Source organism: Cyprinus carpio, chromosome B9, assembly GCF_018340385.1.
Source record: "Cyprinus carpio isolate SPL01 chromosome B9, ASM1834038v1, whole genome shotgun sequence".
Classification (NCBI taxonomy): Eukaryota; Metazoa; Chordata; class Actinopteri; order Cypriniformes; family Cyprinidae; genus Cyprinus; species Cyprinus carpio.
In genome coordinates this window covers 15,535,586-15,556,303 of record NC_056605.1, presented here as the reverse complement: position 1 = coordinate 15,556,303, position 20,718 = coordinate 15,535,586, and the positions used below count along the sequence as shown (strand labels likewise).

The following is a 20,718-nucleotide window of genomic DNA, read 5'->3' as shown; positions in this document are numbered from 1 at the left end:
CTCCGCCGTTTAGCTATTCAATTTATCCACCCTGTTTCTACTACTCCATGCTGTTCTATCACTCTTAAAGGGACAGTTCACCCAAAATCGAAAATTCTGTCAAGGTGTACTCAAATCTGTCTAATCTAATCTAAATGTCTTTCTGTCATACAGACATTCTATTTGGAACGACACAAGGGTCAGTAAACAATGACAGAATATTCAGTTTTTGGTGAATTGTACCTTTAAGTTTCCATGAAGCAAACCATTTATTTCAAAAGTTTGGGCTCAGTTATTTGTTAAATCAAACCTTTCCACAAGGATGCATTAAATTGATCAAAAGTGACAGTACAATTTTTTTAAAATTAATTACAAAAATACATATTTAATCAAATCAAACATAGTGATACTTACACTATTGTTAAAAAGTTTATGGTCAGTACCTTTTTTTAAAGAAATTAAATCGCTTTGTTCAGCAAAAGGCCATTAAGGACATTAAACTGGTCAGAAAGAACACTGAATACTTTTACGTTCCAAAAAAAAAAAAAGAATCAAGGTTTTCACAAGAATATAAAGCTTTTTTAAATAAAAAGTTTTTACCATTGATAGTCAGCCAAATCAGCATATGATACTTTCTGAAGGATCATGTGACACTGAAAACTGGAGTAAGGACTGCTGAAATTTCAAATTACAAATATATTCACATAAAAATATTATTTAAAATCGTAATATTATTTCACAATAAAGTTTTTACTATTTTTGATTATAAATGCAGCTTTGCTGAGCATAAGAAACTTCTTTCTAAAATCTATATTTAGAGCCCAAACTTTTGAATGGTAGCGTGTTTATCTCATTGACTTCCTTAGTGGCTTTTACCCATGATTAAATATCATTCAGCCACAAACATACGACTGAAACAGCACATTCTTGTTCATTCCCACTCACAGAATCAAATTGTGCAGTCACACCACACATCTAGCTGTCACAACCCTGAAAAAGGTTGTGTGTTGATTCTGAGAATCAGGCCAGAGCAACATATGCCGTGCTTTTGTGCCAACCAAGTAGCAAACCCGAAATGTACCTCCCCACCCCCGCTCTCCATTTCTCCAAGTCATTCATACGGGATATATCAGCTTCTACATGCTGCGCATATCTGTCTATCTCTCTGTCTTACAGTTTGCTAGATAATGCAGAAAGGAATTAAATATTTCCAGTAATGTGGAGGGTCTTCTTTCAACCCATTCTTCTGTCAGTAACTGATGTGATGCCATGATAGAAATAAAAATCTCTACAGCTGCATTTATACTGCCTCAAATGGTTTTTGAACTGTGGCTTTGTGACATTTTGTTCTGTGTAAATGTTTTAATAGGAACTACAGTATGTGACTGGATGCTTTTATGGGTTCTCTGCATCAGCTCATGCTAGTAAAGAAGGGCAGAGTAACCATAAAAACTGCATCTGCATGATACACTATCAATTACCATACAGAATATTCATTTTAATTCACTCCCTCTCTGTACATAAACAAATAGGAAATACGTTTATGGTAACTATATAGTACACTTATGATAGAAACTTCTGACATCATTTATTCACCCAAAAAGTTTTTTTTTTTTCTTTTTTCTTCACTCTGCTGATTCCACTACAGCAAACAGGTGCTGTCAAACTCCGAAATATAAAATAAAGTAGTCTGTATGAGTGTGTGTGTGTGTGTGTGTGTGTGTGTGTGTGTGTGTGTGTGTGTGTGTGTGTGTGTGTGTGTGTGTGTGTAATACTGTATATATACACACAGTATTATATATATGGTATATATGGAGTATATATGGTAACAATGTTTTTAGGCTGCCATATTCTAAATATTCCCTGTTCATTTAAACACACTGAAAGCTGAGTCTAAATCATTGTCTGTGGTAATCAACAACATGATACAGATGTGAAAAAAATCCCAGAATATTCCTTTAATGAGCCACACACATATATGCTCACACACCCCTGTCTCCCGCAGCTGGAGTAGGGGCGGGTGGTCCAGGTTTGGCAGCTCTGCAGCCTTTAATCATGGGCTGGAAGAGGTTGACACACAAGGGGGCACTGACCTCCTGTCTGTCCCAGCAGGTCGATGCAACCTGTGGCAGGAAGGAGACGCGAAGCCCCTGGGACCTCCCCGTATCCATGCATAAACGGTAGTGGGGGGTGCAAACAGGCCCCATACGGGCTGCAAAGAGAGTCATTTGGCATTAAATATACATAGTCAGAGAGAGGATGAAAAATACATCTACTGGCCCCAATCTTTAAAGCCTCATCCATATTTCATGGCCAGAAGATCCATTTTTCCCCTTTTTCTCTCCCTTTCTATATATCTGGCCTTCGCCTTCCTTTAGTTTGTATGTTTTCGACAACGTGTTTAATTCTGCATTGGAAAGGTACAGGAAGGAAGAGAGCAACATACAGTAAAGAGACCTGGGCAGCACTGATGTCATAGAAGTCTCCAGAACATTGAGCAAGGGTCTCTCTCACTCCCTTTAGCTCTATCTATCGCTATCTAATTACATTTCAAACCACTTTTTCTCCATCGCTACAAATATTTTAACACACACACAATGAACTCTCTTTCTCGCTCATTCACTCAGCCTCTTATTTCAGAGGGGAGGGCGGGCGAGTCTAGACCCCAATCTAAAAATAGACCACACATCCAGCACTCCCATGCACCGCTCTCTGCCTAGGACTGCAGATCTCGCTTTCACACTCGCGCTGTGTGTCTCTCACAAGCATGCACACACATCTCACGTTATCGTTTTAGATACAACAGGTACTGTCATATGCTCTCCCAAATATTCTTGGATGGACTGTCGAGATCAGTTCCATTCATATATTCCCTTCTCCCTCACACACTTATTTATTTATTTATAAGACACAGCATTGATCCGCTGCTGCAATGCAATATAAAACAGTGTAAGCAAAAGGTGGTCTAGATAAATGTCTGTTGAAATCATTACTAATGCACCGTGTATTAAAAATGTATTGAGGGAACTATTAATGCTACACACATAGTAGATGCCTTTTGTACACACAAACTGATAGTTTGTAATATCATATCTGTTAATGTAAGGGCATGCACATATGAAATATTAAAGATAAAATGAGTCGGAGCTGTGGTGTAGTTACTAGTATATGTAGGATAGTACATACATCACTGATAATGAAAATATTAAAAAGGAGACCAAAAATATATCTTAATTTCTTAAATAAAAAAGTGTACAGTTTATATAACATAACAGATTTGTTCTGTTATATAAAACTGTTTTGTTATTCTAAAAGTCAACACACAATACTAGCCTCTTTCTCAACTTTTTTCCAAAATTGCATAATTTGAAAGAAGAATAAATGCCTTTTTCTGCACATTGCTCTAGTAAACTTTGTGCTCATATGTAGCAAATCTCTCAGAGCAGCCTGGTACATATATGGGAGATACTCAGACTGCTGTTCCCTGATAAGCTCTATGCCTTTAATATCCAACAGTCCATCCGTACATGGTTCAGAAAGAGAAGCTTCTAGGTTGGCACTTTGTGGTGTAAGACTCATACGCATGAAGCTAGAGCTACTTCCTCTTAATCCTTCAGCAAGAAAAGAGTCATGTAGACACTGAACTTTTGAGTAACTTTTGAACCTTTGATAAAGATTTCTGCTCAAACTGGGGGTCATATTCATTCTTAAAATCTCAGTTTCAAACATATCATCAGCAACAAAAACCGGACTAGCTCTTGTTTTTGATGTCATAACACAGACAGATGTGTCTGATAGGGATAGAGGCAGTTCTAGTGTTACATAAAGTTACATAAGCACTTTCTAAAGTAGGCACTTTTACTTAAATCATCTTATTACAGGAACACTGTTACAGAGCTAATCGTTCTACAATTTTTTGACATAAAATAAAATAATAAAATAAAATAAAAAATGAGCAAAATAAAATCAATCAACTATTTATTTTCTGGGTAACTTTGGTACTTCGCTTTGCTTTTTTTTTTTTTTTTTCATTTTACTGTCTCCTTAAAATGAACTGCTTATGTTGCATTCCTCATTTGCAAGTCACTTTGATTAAAAGTATCTGCTAAATGAATAAATGTAAATGTAAATAATTCTGAAATTAATTTGATATGCTCACTACTAACTACCGCAACAAAATCTTTATCTTTCAAGTACTCAGTGACATACAGTAACTCCCAAACTTCAAACAACCAATTTTATTTTCATTCAACCACTTTTTGTGCAGTAGACATCAGCCAATCCATGAGCGGTTTGTAGGTGTTCTATGTATAGGGCAGGGTGTAGGCTACTGTGTTGCTTCATTCTGGGGTCTAGGGTTTAATCCCTGCAATCCCAAAGGATAGTTTTATTGCTTAGAGGTTGCTCTTTCAAAGATGTGTTATTTGGTGACTGAAAGAGGTACAGTACTGGGGATTGCCTTCAACAAATCACTTAACCCCGGGTCGCTCAACAGGACCATGCCTGTAATAAGTCTACTGTAAGTTGCTTTGATAAAAAAAAAAAAAAAAAAAAAAAAAAAAAAAAAAACATCTTATAAATAACAAAAACTCTTCAGACTGTAGAAAACAGGTAAATGTATAGAAGCAAACACATAAAGAGGTAACACACACAGACACACATAAAAAATAAAATAAAAAGCTTGTTGTGGTCCTCAGCTAAGTTCTGTCAAAAAAAGAATAATTTTCCAAAGACAAAAATGAACTAGGAATGCAATCTGACTCAGAATGTATCCACTGGGTTAGTGCCTGTGAGAAAATGAATCTGAATAAAATACAAGTAACTAAAACTTCAACCAAATCCTAACCCTCATAAATTGTATAAAATAAATAAATAATGTTTTTTGACATTTATTTCTTGAAAAATTAATGTTCAGTTCAATGTGTTATTTGCCATTTCTTTGTAATTATTTGAAAATGTATTGGCAATTTCTGAGTAAAAATAGTTTCAAAGTAAATTAATTTCAAAGTAACATTTTTTCACTTTACAGTCTTTTTTGTATTTTTACATTTGCATGAAAACATTATTAAGCATGTTTATAATGCCATTTGTCTCATCCACCCATCCCCTAATTATTCATCTAATCCCCATAATGTAGGGAAAACCTGACCCACATTTATAAGCCGTAACCCCAAGACATACAGTTATATCATTTCAAGAAGAAACTTACTTTGAAATGAGGAAGACATTTACAAATAAGGAAAGAATAAAACAAGCAGAGCGGGATTCTCTGTCTAACCACTGTCTATCAGAAACCTGCTTCAATCAGCCTGAAATGGCATTAAGCCTCAATTCCAACAAATAACGTTAAAACAATTGAGTGAACAGGAGGCAGACAGAAAGAACTGAGTGGTGGGAGGGAGGGGGGTTGATACCAGATAAGAGAAATGAGGCTCTTTTATTGGGTCAATAAGTGTGTCATCGCACCGGTGAAGCCACATGAGGGGAAACAGCCCACTTTAAAAGCAGTTCTGTCACCAATCAATTACAAACCAGACCATCATCCTGAACACACACAACAGAATATGACTGAATCAAAAAACGATCACACAAAATCCAGTCCAAAGTACCAAGAGATTTAAAAGTGAGAGTATTTGTCCTTTTAATGACAACATGACTAGTAATGCATCCGTCTACCCATCTAGTCTTTGTCAAAGCTGCTGTAAGTGTACAGTCATGGCCAAAAGTTTTGGCAGTGACATAAATTTTGTGTTTTGCTGTGGTGCTCATTCACATTGTTTCTAGATTATTGTGTAAAGTGATCAGATGCATTTTAAATGATTGCTATAAAAGGAGGGAAGAAGGAGGAGAGCAGTTCGACTGCAGTGAAGAAGTCTTCAGGACGTCCCAGAATGTCCAGCGAGCGCCAGGACCATCTGCTCCTGAGGAGTCAGCTACAGAATGGTGTCTCCACCAGTGCAGAGCTTGCTCAGGAATGGCAGCAAGTTGGTGTGAGAGCATCTGCACGCAAAGTAAGGCCAAGACTTTTGGACAACGGCCTGGTGTCAAGAAGGGCAGCAAAGAAGCTGCTCCAAAAAAAAACGTCAAGGACAGACTGAAATTCTGCAGGAAGTACAAGGATTAGACAGCAGAAGACAGCAGAAGTTATTTTCTCCAATGAATCACCTGTCCGACTGTTTGGGACATCTGGAAAATCGATTGTTTAGAGAAGAAAAAGTGAACGTGACCATGAGTCCTGTGTTGAACCAACAGTGAAGCATCCTGGGACCATCTATGTGTGGGGTTGCTTTTCAACCAAGAGAGTGGGCTCTCTCATAATTCTCCCCAAAAACACTGCCATGAATAAAGAATGGTATCAAATCATTCTACAAGAGTGACTTCTTCGAACAATCCATGAGCAATTTGGTGGTGATCCGTGCATTTTCTAGCATGATGGAGCACCATGTCACAAGCAAGAGTGATAAAGAAGTGGCTTGAAGATCATTACATTGAAATTTTGGATCCATGGCCATGCAACTCCCCTGGTCTCAGTCCCATAGAGAACCTGTGGTCAGACCAAAAGGCGAGTGGACAAGCAGAAGCCCACAAATTGTGATCAACTCTGAGAACTAATAAGGCAAGAATGGATCGCCATCAGTCAGGATTTGGCCCAGAAGCTAATATCCAGTATACCAGAGCGAACTGCAGAGGTTATAAAGATCAAGGGTCAACACTGTATATATTGTCTCATTATACTCAACTTAACTCAACTCTTTTGGCCATGACTGTATAATACATATCTAAACGTCACTTGAACGGAATGTGTGGGTACAGCTTGTTTGAACCCTGCTGCTGTTTATGCTGCGGGCATCAAGCTGCGCTAAGAGCGAGAGATAGAATGCAATTACTGAGCTTACAAGCCATTGTGTACTTAAGCGTGCACACGCACGTGCACATGCAACTAGATTTCTGTCTACAGACGTATCAGCTATCCCTCGCTTATCCAGAGAGGGAGACAGTTCAATGCTGAAGTCATCAGAAAGGGAGGCTATGGAAGGTTGCCAGTCACAAATGAACGCATCTGGCGGGGTTTGATATCATCACTGACTTGAAACAAATATTGATGAATGTTGGCAGTGAGCTTGACATTGAGGTGAGGCAACAACTTCTTAATTGAGCACTGGATGGCATTTGAGGCAATCGCACAATTCTAGCTAGACTTTACATTTGTCTCTTTCACTTTCACTGTCAATATACATGTTACAGTTATCAAGCCTGAAGAGAGTGACAAATAAAGCACACAGATGTCTGTCAGAAGGATGTCAGAAATCTAGGCAATCTGTTTACGCTTCTGCTACTTTATATCTCACACTTGCAACATTATTTCTCATAATTGCGACATTATATCTCACAATATTACTTTTTTTCTGATTTTAACTTTTCATCTCCCATTTGTGACTTCATTTATCACAGTGTGACTTTTTTTGTAATTTTTTTTTTTTGTAATTTTGATTTGTATCTCACATTTTTTAAATAAAAAAAAATAGGTTTTTAACATTTTTGCTAATTTATTAAAGATAAAAAAAACTTGATTCCATTGCATAAGTATTCATACCCTTATCTGGGACAGCTGAAATTTAGCTCAGGAGCATTCATTTGCTTATAAATGTTACCACACTTTGAGTGATGTTAACCTGCAGCAAATTCAATTGAATGAGTATGATTTGGAAAGGCACACGTCTCAGTAAAAGGCCTAACAGCTGAAAATGCATATTAGAATGCATATTAGAGCAAAGACCAAGCCCTGAAGTAAAAAAAAACAAAAAAAAACACAGAGACAGGATTGCATTAAGCCACGTGTCTAGGGAAGAGTTCAGCAAAAAAAAAAAAAAAATGCTGCATTGAAGATTCACAGAAGCATGTAGCCTCCATTATCCATAAAGGAAGACGTTTGGAACAACCAGATCTCTTCCTAGAGCTGGCCTCCTGGCAAAACTGAGCAATTGATAGAGAAGGGCTTTGGTTAGAGTGGTGACCAACAACCTGATGGTCACTCTAGTTGAGCTCCATGATCATATATGGAGATATGAGAAACCTACAGAAGGACAAACATCACTGGATCACTCCACTGATCTGGGCTTTATGGCGGTGCGGCCAAACTCAATCCTCTCCTCAGTGACGACACATGGAAACATATTTGGAATTTGCAAAACAACAAGAAAGAGAAACAAGATTATCTAGTCTGACGGACATCAATTCTAAGCATCATGTTTGAAGGAAACCAGCTCTGCTCATCACCTGCAGAGTACCATCCCAAAAGTAAAGTGTGCTGGTAGCAGCCTCATGCTATGGGGCGTTTTTTTCAGCGGCAGGGACTGAGGGACTAATCAGAGTAGAAGACAAGCTCAATGCACTAAAATATTGAGATAGCCTTAATGAAATCCCCGTCCAGAGCATTCAGAACCTCAGACTGGGCAAAAGGTTCAGCTTCCAACAGGACAATGACCCTAAACACACAGCAAAAGTGGCTTATAGACAGCTCTGTGAATGTCCTTGAGTGGCCCAGCCACAGCCTGGGATTGAAATCAATCAAATATTTCTGGAAAACCTGAAAATGTGCGTCTGTCCCCATCCAACCTGACAGAGCTTGAGAGGTGAAGAGGCATTGAGAAGAATGGCAGATAATTGATGATGATGATGTGCAAAGCTTGTCGCATCATACACAAAAAGATTTGAGGCTGTAAAGGTGCTTCAGCTAAGCACTGAGTTAACGGTTGGAATATTTATGCAATGTACTTATTTCAGTTTTTTATTTTTTATAAATTTACAAAGTTGTGACAGTTCTGTTTTTGCTTTGCCATTATGGTGTATGGAGTGTAGATTGATGTGGGGGGAAAAAGTAATTTAAAGCAGCTTAACATAAGGCAGCAAAATAACAAAACGTGAAAAAAATGAAGGGGTTTGAATACTTCCACAAGACCTTTCGTAACCTTCCCAAAGCCCCAGTGCAAATTCACTGACCTTGGTACCAAAGGGGACCAAAAGGGTGAAAAGGGTGTTCCGTCCACAAAAAAGTTCACTTTCATAATATATATATATATATATATTAACAATAATAACTGTAATAAAGCTTTGGATATTAGCCAAAAAATGACAATTTTTATCGTCGTTATATTAAACTTTAACAGACAATTAATTTTTTAGGTTTTACTCTGAGGTGGCAATAGGATTCCATATAAATTCAGAAAATTTAGTAGCTTAAATGCATTGCATACACCTATCATGTTATGTAATAGCAGCTAGCAACATGAACATATTAACATCAAAACAAATACATAAGCACACAAAAATACACCGAAACACAAAATCCTCTGAAAATAAATAAATAAATAATACAATAAAAATAATAATCTGTCCTTCTTGTCTCTCTTTTGTGCAAGTTACTAAACAACAAGAGAAAATGAAGGGGGATCAGAGAAGTGAAGTGGAAAAAGGATTTAAGGATATAGATTGACTGAATAGGGCTATTCATTTATGGGTGATTACAAGCACAGAGCTGTTTGGAGTATTAACTGCCTTAGCCCTGCTCAGCCGCTGAAGAAACAACACAGAGTTTGAATGATGGAAAGAAATAACAATCAGGTTCAAACAAATAACATCATATGAAATCAATCAATTGAGCAGATGTAAAAATCAGGAGCTAAATAGAAAAAGTGAAGGAGAGCGAGAAAGAAAAAATGGTTCAAACAGCACTGACAGGAAACTTTATATGAGTCACTATCTACATGACACTACTACACACATCTTTAGATGTGATTCCTCTCAAATAGAGAGAGCGAGAAGACTGTTCTGGATGCCCAGACCCTCTGATGGGAAAATCTACTGTGAGGATCTTCAAGATACAAGGAAAGAAGTCTCTAATTTTCACCAAGGCTGCTTTTATTTGAACAAGAGTACGAACGGTGATCTAGTGAAAAATTACCATTTAAGAGCATGTGTGCGCCGTGGTACGCTTGTGAATGCACATCAAAGACTGACACGGGAGAGAAGAAATTGTTAAATTAAGCCATTTTTTTGTTTTCTTTGCACACAAAAAGTATTCACGTAATATTAATTAAACATAATTGTAAAATTATGACGGCTAAAAAACAGATGTCACATTAACAATGTCCTTCTGAGCCTTGAAAGTGTCAGTTGAGTTGCAGTCTATGCAGGGTCAGAAAGCTCTTGAATGTCATCAAAAATATCTTAATTTGTGTTCTGAAGATGAACAAAGGTCTTACGGGTTTGGAATGACATGAAGATGAGTAATTAATGACAGAATTATTACTGGGGTAGATTTTAAGACAAAAAAGAGACCAAAGCTCACTCATGATGGCTATACCTTATTTTTATCAGTCTCATCATTTCTATCTGGCCCTACTACTCTGTTGAATCTACAAACAGTGTTGATTATGAAAAAATCTATCAGCAATAGACACTGTGCAATACAATTCATACTCGTTTCCCTTTGGTCGAGTGAGCACAGCTTTCCTGTTGAGAGATGAGGATACATGCAGACAGAGCGGGCTGCTCTAGAGCACAGACTGTGCCGGCACTGCGGTCTCAGGGCACTGGAGAGGAAGCCAACATTGTTGACAGAGCACTAACAGAATCATACCACACTATCTACCTTGTTTTGTTTTTTTTTGGTCATTTGCAAGAGCAAGAACTTGATGATTGGCTTTAAAAAACAAGCACCCTGCTGTTTATATCTTCCATTATGATGTTATATACACCTTTACATGTTTTTTTTTTCATCTATTTTTGCTCTATGCCTTTGACCCTATTATTTCGGTGTATGCCAGATCCATCCGGGAATATACAGAAGTGAGAGGGAGAAAGAGATCTAAATCTACCACACATGAAACATGGCAGCCCATGACGGGAGCTGTTGTCAACACTCATGATTCAGTTAAGTGATCATAACCAGAAATGGGTGTCACAGAGTGTTCTTGAGCACATGAGAGGATGTTCAGCAGTCTATTGCAGATGTGCATCTCCAGAGCAGCGTCTCTGTCAACATCACAAAGAACGCATCCCTTGACAGACCATGAGGTGGATGCTTTATACTTATACTATCTCTAGAAAAATAACTCATACAATTTACCATTGCTTGTATAAATCAGGTTCCACATTTCATTGAAGTGGTCATTTAATGAAAATTAGAATTTTACTTTTGTTCAGTGTGTGTACTATACAAAAAGAGACATTGTTTTCTCGTGATCTCAACATAACAAAAGTAGTTTTCTCATGATCACGACTGAATTTTCTTGACATAACAAAAGTTGTTTTCTCATGAGCACGACTTAATTTTCTCGTGATCTCGACATTACAAAAGTTGCTCCTTTAACAATGACACAATGCATTGTGTGTCTACTGTTGATATAGTAACAAACACGACGAGGACATTATAGTAAAATGCTTAACCTGGCTTAATGCGTTAATTCAGAGTGTTTTTAAAAGACAAAACTCAGTATACACATTATTAGTAATTCATACTATGTACAGACAAGAAGATGAGCCCATAATAAGAATGCAATGCGTTTAATTCCGCATTAAGCCCCGTTTACACTACAAGCGACAAAGTGACACAATACCATTAATTTCAATGGAAAGCTTGCGATTCTCGCTGACAAGTGCGACAGCGACAGTTGGCGACGGATGGGGCGTGTTCAGTGACACAACAAAGTTCAGAATCCTTTATGTAAATAAAGAGCGACTTTTGGGAGGAGCAGCCAATAGGAAAGAAAACGGCAGAGCTCATGTGATCATTCTCCTCTCAGCCATAGATAAACATACGCAATGGGAAAAAAAGTAAACATTTTGTTTGTATGTATGGATTTAATTCATTTTCATATTATATTTAGTCTTTTGCCTCCAAAATGTTTGTATTTAGCAGCACGAAACATCTCGGTTACGTACATAACCCTTGTTCCCTGATGGAGGGGATGGAGGGAATGGAGACGTTATGTCAAATGACATATGGGGTCTCACTTGGGAGGCCAATCATCTCTGAGTTTAAGAGAAAACGCCAATGAAAATTGGCTAGTGGATTTTGCATGCTGAACCACTCCCCGTGCCTACGGGCATATAAGGTGACAGCGCGCATCCACTCATTGGGTTTTTACACTGAGGAGCCGAGAACGTGTCCCGGCAACAGCGAATGCTTCAAGGTTGTGGCATGGGGACATAATGTCTCTGTTCCCTCCATCAGGGAACAATGGTTACGTAAGTAACTGAGACGTTCCCTATCTGTTAGTCACTACAAGTCATGTCGAACGACATATGGGTTCCATGGAAAATGCCACAATCTGAACACCGTCACAACCCTGTGGCACAGCAATTGTTGACAAGCCGCAGCGTGTTACAAAAGATAAGCTAAGGTCATAACCTTCCCAAAGCCTCAGCACAAATTCACTGACCTTGGTACCGAAGGGGACCAAAAGGGTGAGTACATCGCTGCTGGAGAAGGCCATGCTGCTGTTCCGTCCACAAAAAAAAAATTTGGAAGGGATTGCAACCTTCAGTGAAAGATTGCTTCAAATCTTTCCTATTTGTTCTTTCAGCCTGGCAGAACGATGGCAAAGTGAGCCTTAAAGAAAAAGGTTGCTATGGAGACCACATCCTACCCGTAGGGAGATTACATGTGGAGATACTGATATGGACTGACCTAGGGGGCAGTACTACATACGGAATGGGTCTCTGAGGCAGGTCCTACCTTAGAGTAGGGATGGAACAACTACCAGAAGAGACTAACAGAGTGGGTCTGTCAAGGGAAGACACAGGTTTACCGAGAGGGAAACCTTACAGTGGAAGAATACACATATGGGATTACCTGTAGGGAATCAAGCCATATGGACACCTAGCCCAGTATAGGGGATGACCGGGACTCTGGGCATGCTAAAGCCAGTACTGAGTCTGGTGTCAGACTGCTCCGCCAAGTCTGACTGCCGAGGGTGCTGGAGGATGCTCAACCAGGGTTCACCAACCGGGAACTCTACTGGGAGAAGAAAGGCGCTCGCATCCCTGTGTGAGGGGGAATGGCACAGCAAGCATGACACCGAGCCAGTCCTTCCCGCCACTTACCTGTTACCCAACACACAGGAAGAAACCGGCTTTACACAAAGGTTGTAAAACCTCACAAAGGTGTTAGGTGTCGCCCAGCCAGCAGCTCGACAGATGTCTGCCATAGAGACGCCTTGCACCAACGCCCAGGAGGAGACAACACTCCGAGTGGAGTGGGCTCTCACCCCAGGGGGCATGGCTCGCCCTGGGATTGGTACACCAAGGCGATGGCATCCACTATCCAGTGGGCCAACCTCTGCTTGAGAAAGCCTTTCCTGTCTTCTGGCCTCCAAAGCAGACAGGAGCTGCTCAGAGCTTCTGAAGCTCTGGGTGCGGTGCACGTATATACGTAGCGCTCTTATGGGACACAGCAACACCAAGGCTGGATCTGCCTACTCTGGGGGCAGCGCTTGCAGGTTCACCACCTGGTCTCGGAAGTGAGTGGTGGGAACCTTGGGCACATATCCAGGCTGGGGTCTCAGGACAACGTGATAGTAGGCCAGCCCGAACACAAGGCACTCTTCACTTAATGAAAATGCTTGGAGGTCCCTGACCCTCTTGATGGATGTGAGCGCGGTCAGGAGCGCTGTCTTGAGAGACAGGAACTTCAGCTCAACTGACTCAAGTGGCTCAAAGGGACCACTCTGGAGTCCAGCCAGGACAACAGAGAGATCCCAGGAGGATATCAGGGGTGACCTAGGAGGATTCAACCTTCTGGCCTTCCCAGGGAACAGCCGTCCACTGCATCATGATGCAATGCGATAGCAGCGACATACGATTTCCAGGTGGAGGGTGACAGCCTGCGCTCCAACCTTTCTTGCAGGAAAGAAAGCACGACTCTGACCGAGCATCTCTGGGGGTCTTCTCGGCGAGAAGAACACCAATTCGTGAACAGACTCCACTTCAAAGCATAGGCCTGCCTCGTAGAGGGAGTTCTTGCTTGATTTACAGTGTCTACTACCGCTGGTGGTAGGTCACTTAGGTCTGTCGCGTCCCGTCCAGAAGCCACACATGAAGGTTCCGGAGATCTGGACCTGGGTGCCATATGGTGCCTAGCCCCTGAGAAAATGCACCAGGGAGGGGCTGTCACGAGGAGCATGAGTTCTGACAACCAGGTCCGGGTGGGCCAGTAGGTGCAACCAACAGGACCTGTTCCTCGTCCTCCCTGATCTTGCACAGGCTCACTTGTGGAAACGCATAATTGCATAGAGCCCAAGGCCAGTTGTGTGCCAGTGCATCCGTGCTGAGGGGGGCCTGGGTTAGGGAATAGTACAACTGGCGGTGGGAGGACTCATGGGAAGCAAACAGGTCCACCTGAGCTTCCCTGAATTGACTCCAGATCAGCTGGATCATCTGGGGATGGAGTCGCCATTCTCCGGGGAAAGTGAGCTATTGTGAGAGTGCGTCAGCTGCACGACTGAGCTCCCCCGGAATGTGGACAGTGCGTAGTGGCTTGAGCCATGTCTGACTTCAGAGGAGGAGATGACAGGCGAGTTGAGACCTGCGACATGATCGTAGACCACCCTGATGGCTGATGTACGAAACAGCCGCAGTGTTGTCCGAGTGGATCAACACGTGCTTGTCCAGCAGCAGTGGCCGAAACCGGCGCAAGGATAGATGCACTGCCAGCAACCAGGCAGTTGATGTGCCAAAGCAGTTGAGGTCCTATCCAGGACCCCGAAGCTGCCTGCCCATTGCACATAGCATCCCAGCCCTTGTTGGAGGCATCCATCATGACAACGACATGTTGTGACACTTGTTCTAAGGGCACCCCGGGCCGTAGAAAAGCAAGGTCCGACCAGGGGCTGAATAGGCAGCGACACATCAGTGTGATGGTGACACAATGTGTACCACGGCACCATGCCTATCTCGGGACTTGGGAGTGTAACCAGTGCTGAAGTGGTCTCATATGAAGCAATCCGAGCGGCGTGACTGTGGCTGCGGATGCCATATGCCCCAGGAGCCTCTGAAATTGTTTCAGTGGTACCACTGTCCTGCCTCTGAAGGAACTCAGGCAGTTCAGCACCAACTGGGCACGTTCATCCAGCTATTTTGAGCTGTACAAAACACTTTGTTTTGCTGCTTGATATTGACAATTGATGTGTCCTATCATATTATTTTAATCAGTTATCTTAATTAAGAACACACTGGTTTGTACTGCAAACAATTTTACCGTTTACTGCAAGTTGTTATTCTCCTCGTTATTTACCTATAGCGGCTAATGGAACGGAAGTCTTACCCATAGGCTTACTTCTGCGGAAGTCTCACCCATAGGCTTACTTCTGTGTTGAGGAAAAAGATGGATAAGAAAAACGCATTGCATTTGCAACCTGGACTTATCTGCTTGGCTTTGCATAGGCTATTATAATTTATTATTAATGTGTTTACTGAGTTTGGTCTTTTAAAAACACTCTTTTAATGCATTAAGCAACGTTAAGCATTTTGGAATGCCCGCTTTAAGGCACAAATGATTGACAGATAACCGTGTGCTCTTAAACTGTATCTTGTGAATATTTCAGCAAATGTTGCTTCACATATAATTAAAGTCTACTATAAAAATAGGCAAAATAAGCTGATTTTGTCCATAGTTAGACTACACTAAACATTTATTTGTGTAATTAACATGTTTAAATGGTCCAACAACAAAGCATTCAACACCGCAATCATAGGCGGAGCGCCTTACACCATGTCTACACCGGACGCCAGCGGCGTGGCTGAACTAACTGAACTAAATATCACTGAACTAAATTATACACATATGTAAATCACATTTCTAATTAATATACATTTATTAACAATAAAGATTAAAAATAAGAAAGATGCACATTACAGGCTGTATGTCGTTGTAAATGAAAAACAGTGATGAGTCGTGCAGCAGAAAAGTAACGATAACATAAAATTTCAAGCAAAAAATCATATTTATAAAAGGATTTAACATTTATAAGTTAAATTAAATGTTAGTAATGAACGACCTATCATGAAGAAGGTCCTCTGTCCCAAAAACGTACTGTAAGCTTTGCTCCCCAATCGTAGTACTGCCACCTTTTGGCACGGTTGTGTAACTGAGAGAACAACCTTTTGTTATGTTGAGATCAGGAGAAAAATAAGTCGTGATAATGAGAAAACAACTTTTGTTATGTCGAGATCACGAGAAAAATAAAGTCGGGATCACGACAAAACAACTTTTGTAATGTTGAGATCACAAGAAAATTAAGTCGTGATAACAAGAAAACAAACTTATGTCGTGATCATAGGAAATTTAAGTCGTGATCACGAGAAAACAACACTTGTTATGTTGAGATCACAAGAAAATTAAGTCATCATAATGAGAAAACAAGAAGGAAAAAAATAGTAATGCATGGCCGCTTAGAACTTCCGTACATGTCATGTAATTTCACAGTAAAATACTGTTAATTGTTCAGTTTTTCTAAGTAACAAATCGATGTAATTTATAATCAAAAACTGTAAACTGATATTCGCAGAATTCCCTTCATTACACTCCACATTACACTCCACATGTTCTTCAACAGTTTTTGTTATCAGTTTTTGGGTTTTGTTTCTGGGTTATCAGTTATTTATCTTCTGTTGTTTAATGAATGTTTATTGCATTATTTAAGTGTTGTGGGTTACCATGATGGTGTTTTGTGTTTGCTTGAATGACTCTGTGCACCTTCTGTATATTTGTATATACTTAAGTTCATGGAAAAGCTACTAGTGATGAACTTTGATTTTTCTGTATTTTTGACAAAATTATTCTGGCAACCACAGCTGCCAAAATTATTTTGTAAAAACTACATAATTGTTTATTGCCTAACTATCAAGTCATCACTAAGCTTTTACTAACTATTTTGAAAAATATCAATTTCTTTCAGGAATAGTTCCACCAATAATGAAAATTTGCTAAAAAATGTGTTATCTTAAAATCATACAAGATAGACGAGTTTGTTTCTTCATTGGAACAGATTTAGAGAAATGTTGCATTTGTCACTTGCTCAGTGGATCCTGAGTAAGGATGTGAATGGGTGCAATCAGAATGCTGTCCAAACAGCTGATAAAAACATAAATAAACTACAAGTAATCCACATGATCCAATCCATCAACTAAAGTCTTGTGAAGTGAAAATCTATGTGTTTGTAAGAAACCAAAATCCGTCATTAAGGCATTTTAACTTTAAACTGTTGCTTCTAAAATATGAGTCCATGATCCATAATAATGCTTCCTCCATTGAAAAAGTCAATCCCCTGTTGTCCTCTCACATGAAAATTAATTAACATGTTTGTTTAGAACAGTTTTTGCTTAGAAACTGTGCTTGAACTGAGCATATTTCTCTCCTGATTTAGACGATATTATGGACAGTGGAATCACATTTTATCCAGAAGCAATGGTTTGAAGTGAAAAACTACTTAATGAACGATTAGTTTATTAATAAAAACTCATAGATTTTCGCTTAACAAGATGTTAATTAATGGACTGGAGTTGGAGTGTGGATTATTGTGATGTTTTTATAATTGTTTGAACAGCATTCTGACAGCCCCCATTCACTGCAGAGGAGCTATTGGTGATGTAATGCTAAATTTCTCCAGATCTGTTCAGATGAAGAAACTTTAGGGTGAGCTATTCCTTTAAATTAAAAACGACACTGTAGTAATAACAGACACCTGTACTACCTGTACTACCTCAGATATAAATATGCTAACGTCCTCCTGACAATATATGATGCATTACCTCGTTTGTTTAGCTGGCGATGAATTCTAATATAACCAACCTATTAAGCGTCTACATGCTGCAAATCTTTGCAAGTCGCGAAAGGCATCAATGAAAACCACGTCACTCGGGGCTGTTGGGTGTATATTTCAGAGCGAGTCTCTCACCGTATATACCCCGGGGAAGAGCACAACAACACCGCGGACCCATTACTACATATGGTGCGAACGAAGCGTGTGCCGGTCGCCAATAAATGAATGTGGCGTTCTGGGAATATTCACAAACAGCTTCATGATCTGCGATACATCCCTGAACTTCCATTCAAACAGCACGGCTCTTTTTCGTTCTTTCTAGCAGCTTTTCCGATGTCTAATTTGCTGTGTGGGAGAACAACACACGTCCGTCCTCGATCGCTCTAATTCATGCTCGAACCGAACCAATTCAAGTGGAGGCAGAAGCGCTGCAGTCAGTTTCCGCCATCCTGACCGGCTGCAATAGGCCCTAAAAATCTCTAAAAATAGCTTCAGGAAAAAGCACACAAGCCCGGAGACTACGGCTGATTCTCACTTTTTATATAAGCTAAACACCTCGGTTATGTCATCGATTCCCTATGACTCGACTTCTCCACTGAGGAGAGGATTGTGTCCCATCAATGCCTAATCCTGAGCATCTCACACCCAATGCATTGAGTAAATACTGTAGAACTAGATAGAAAGTTGGATAGATAGATAGATAGATAGATAGATAGATAGATAGATAGATAGATAGATAGATAGATAGATAGATAGATAGATAGATAGATAGATAGATAGATAGATAGATAGATAGATAGATAGATAGATAGAAAAAGTTATAATGAACTTTGATGAATTAGAATCTTATAGCTACTCTTTGACAAAGAGGTAGGTTAAAGTGATAGTTCACCCCAAAATGAAAATGTATATAGGCAACTGTCATCATTTACTCATTTTTATGTTGTTCCAAAAATGTCATTCTTACATTAGAGGGGATGAAAATTGAATTGTGAAAGTGTATGGAGGTTGTCAGTCTCTAACAACTCCTTTTTGTGTTCTACTGAAGAAAAAATCATCATACAGGTTTGAATCACAATGAGGGTCAGTACATAATGACAGAAATTTTATTTTGTGAACTATCTATATGAACTTTCATGTCATTATGGTCATGTGAAAAGCTTAGGGAATGGGACTGAGAAACAGAAGAATTTTAAATTTTTGTGTTAATCTATCTAACAACTGTTAACTTCTGAGAACTTTAATTCCAATTAATTCCAAAACTGTATGTCTTTCTTTCTTCTGTGGAACATAAAATGGTATTTTAAGAACCGTATCAGTGTTTTCGTCCATACAATGGAAATCAATATCTCCAACTGTCACTACAATAAACCAGTCACTAATCTGCTTGGTTACCAAAATTCTTCAAAATATATTCTATGTCCTGCAGAAGAAAGAAAGTCATATAAGTTTGGAATGGCATGAGGGTGAATGTGACAGAATTTAAAATTCTTTGGTATCTCTTAACGATGTGAAGGGAACCATATTTGTGGTTCACAATGTCTTTGCACTACAGTATGTGTCTGTGTGTATTGTGTCTGCTACTGGTGCACTGCAATTTCTATTGTGGCTCTATCAACAACATTTCCCCCAACAGCTGCATTGATTGGCACAGGCCTCTTGGCCAAAACTAGCTGTACATCTCTGCTGCAATGACAGACGAGCCCTTTGCGACAAGCTAGAGAGGGACACCCACCTTACAGATTTGGAAGTGCTCAGACATAAGTGTCTCCTGGATTTCCAGCTCCCGCGGTGTCGGAGCCGTGCTGGGGGTCCCAGCCGCACTTCCGCACGAGGGAGATCCACCTGGATTGACAGGTGAAGAAGTGGTCAACCCGTCCAAAACCTTGCGGAACTTCTTCATTTTTATCCTTGTGTTTATACTTCAACGTTTCTCTTGAACAGTCTCAAAACGTGCCGTCGAGACGGTTAAAACAGCATAGGATGTGATGCGGCTTCACAGCACGAATGTAGACTCCTCTTTTCTTATTCCTTTCAGAATTTTATGTGCACAAAAAGTCGCAGAAGAACCTCATCTTTCAAAATAAGGCTGAAGATCACCAAAACAAGATGATAGATTTGGGGAGAAAGGCGAGTTGAGGTTCAGTGCGCATTAAAGCCTGAACCAGGCTGGAGAAGAACCAAGAAACTTCATGGCACTTACGCAGGACGGTTATCGCATCCAACTAGTAGACATTCTCAGGAGGCATGTCAGAAACATAACAAAGTACAAACTGACTTCGGTAAAATGAATTTTACTTGGCGTATTTTATCGAGATTCAATCGCTGTACACGGAAAAACTCACGTTGAACGCTTGTTGTTTGGGATCCCAGACGGTGAGGAGACACGCCGCAGAGAAGCAGCGTATAGCAACGTGTCAACGTCGGAAATGGATTAGAAACTGCATCGAAAGGACATGAAATTTCACGACCTGAAAGCTTTTCTGTGAAATCCCCTTCTCGGTTTCTTTCTTCTGAGTAATTTGGGAGAAGAGGAAGCGAGCACCCTAGACCCGCACCCAGAATCTCTCCCGCAGTCGAGTGCGAGCTGCTGTCCAAGGTGCTGAAAGATTGAGCGAAAAACAGCCACACCCCTCTCGCTCCTGATAGGACCACGTGCCCCGGCCCTACTGTAATGCCCGCCTTCAAGCTGCAGCGATTGGACCATGTGCTTGAGAAACCACAAACAATGAAATAGTGATTTAATTATTTGCACAATTTTTTTTTTTCATAAACTCAGTATTACCTATATTGCACCAAACTAAGCTACAGACGCTTTTGATATTCAAATACAGTATTTTTTTTTTCATGCCAACATCTGAAACTGTCCATAACGTCCATTATATTGCCATCCAATTTGACATCGGTATACATCTGA

General features: G+C 40.0%; 1 protein-coding gene across 9 annotated transcripts in view; it reads right to left on the bottom strand.

The window, feature by feature from the left end:
* stxbp5l (syntaxin binding protein 5L) overlaps positions 1 to 20,411 on the bottom strand; it is a 155,527-nt gene extending 135,116 nt beyond the window's left edge. For 5 of the 9 annotated variants that reach the window (XM_042731146.1, XM_042731150.1, XM_042731148.1 and 2 more), the window contains exon 1: positions 19,537 to 20,411. In XM_042731146.1, coding sequence (XP_042587080.1) covers positions 19,537 to 19,704 — 168 coding nt within the window. In that variant the 5' untranslated portion in view covers positions 19,705 to 20,411. The remainder of the gene's footprint in view (positions 1 to 19,536) is intronic. The other 4 variants (XM_042731153.1, XM_042731149.1, XM_042731152.1 and 1 more) reach the window with 2 other exon arrangements.
* Positions 20,412 to 20,718: the final 307 nt, after the last annotated feature.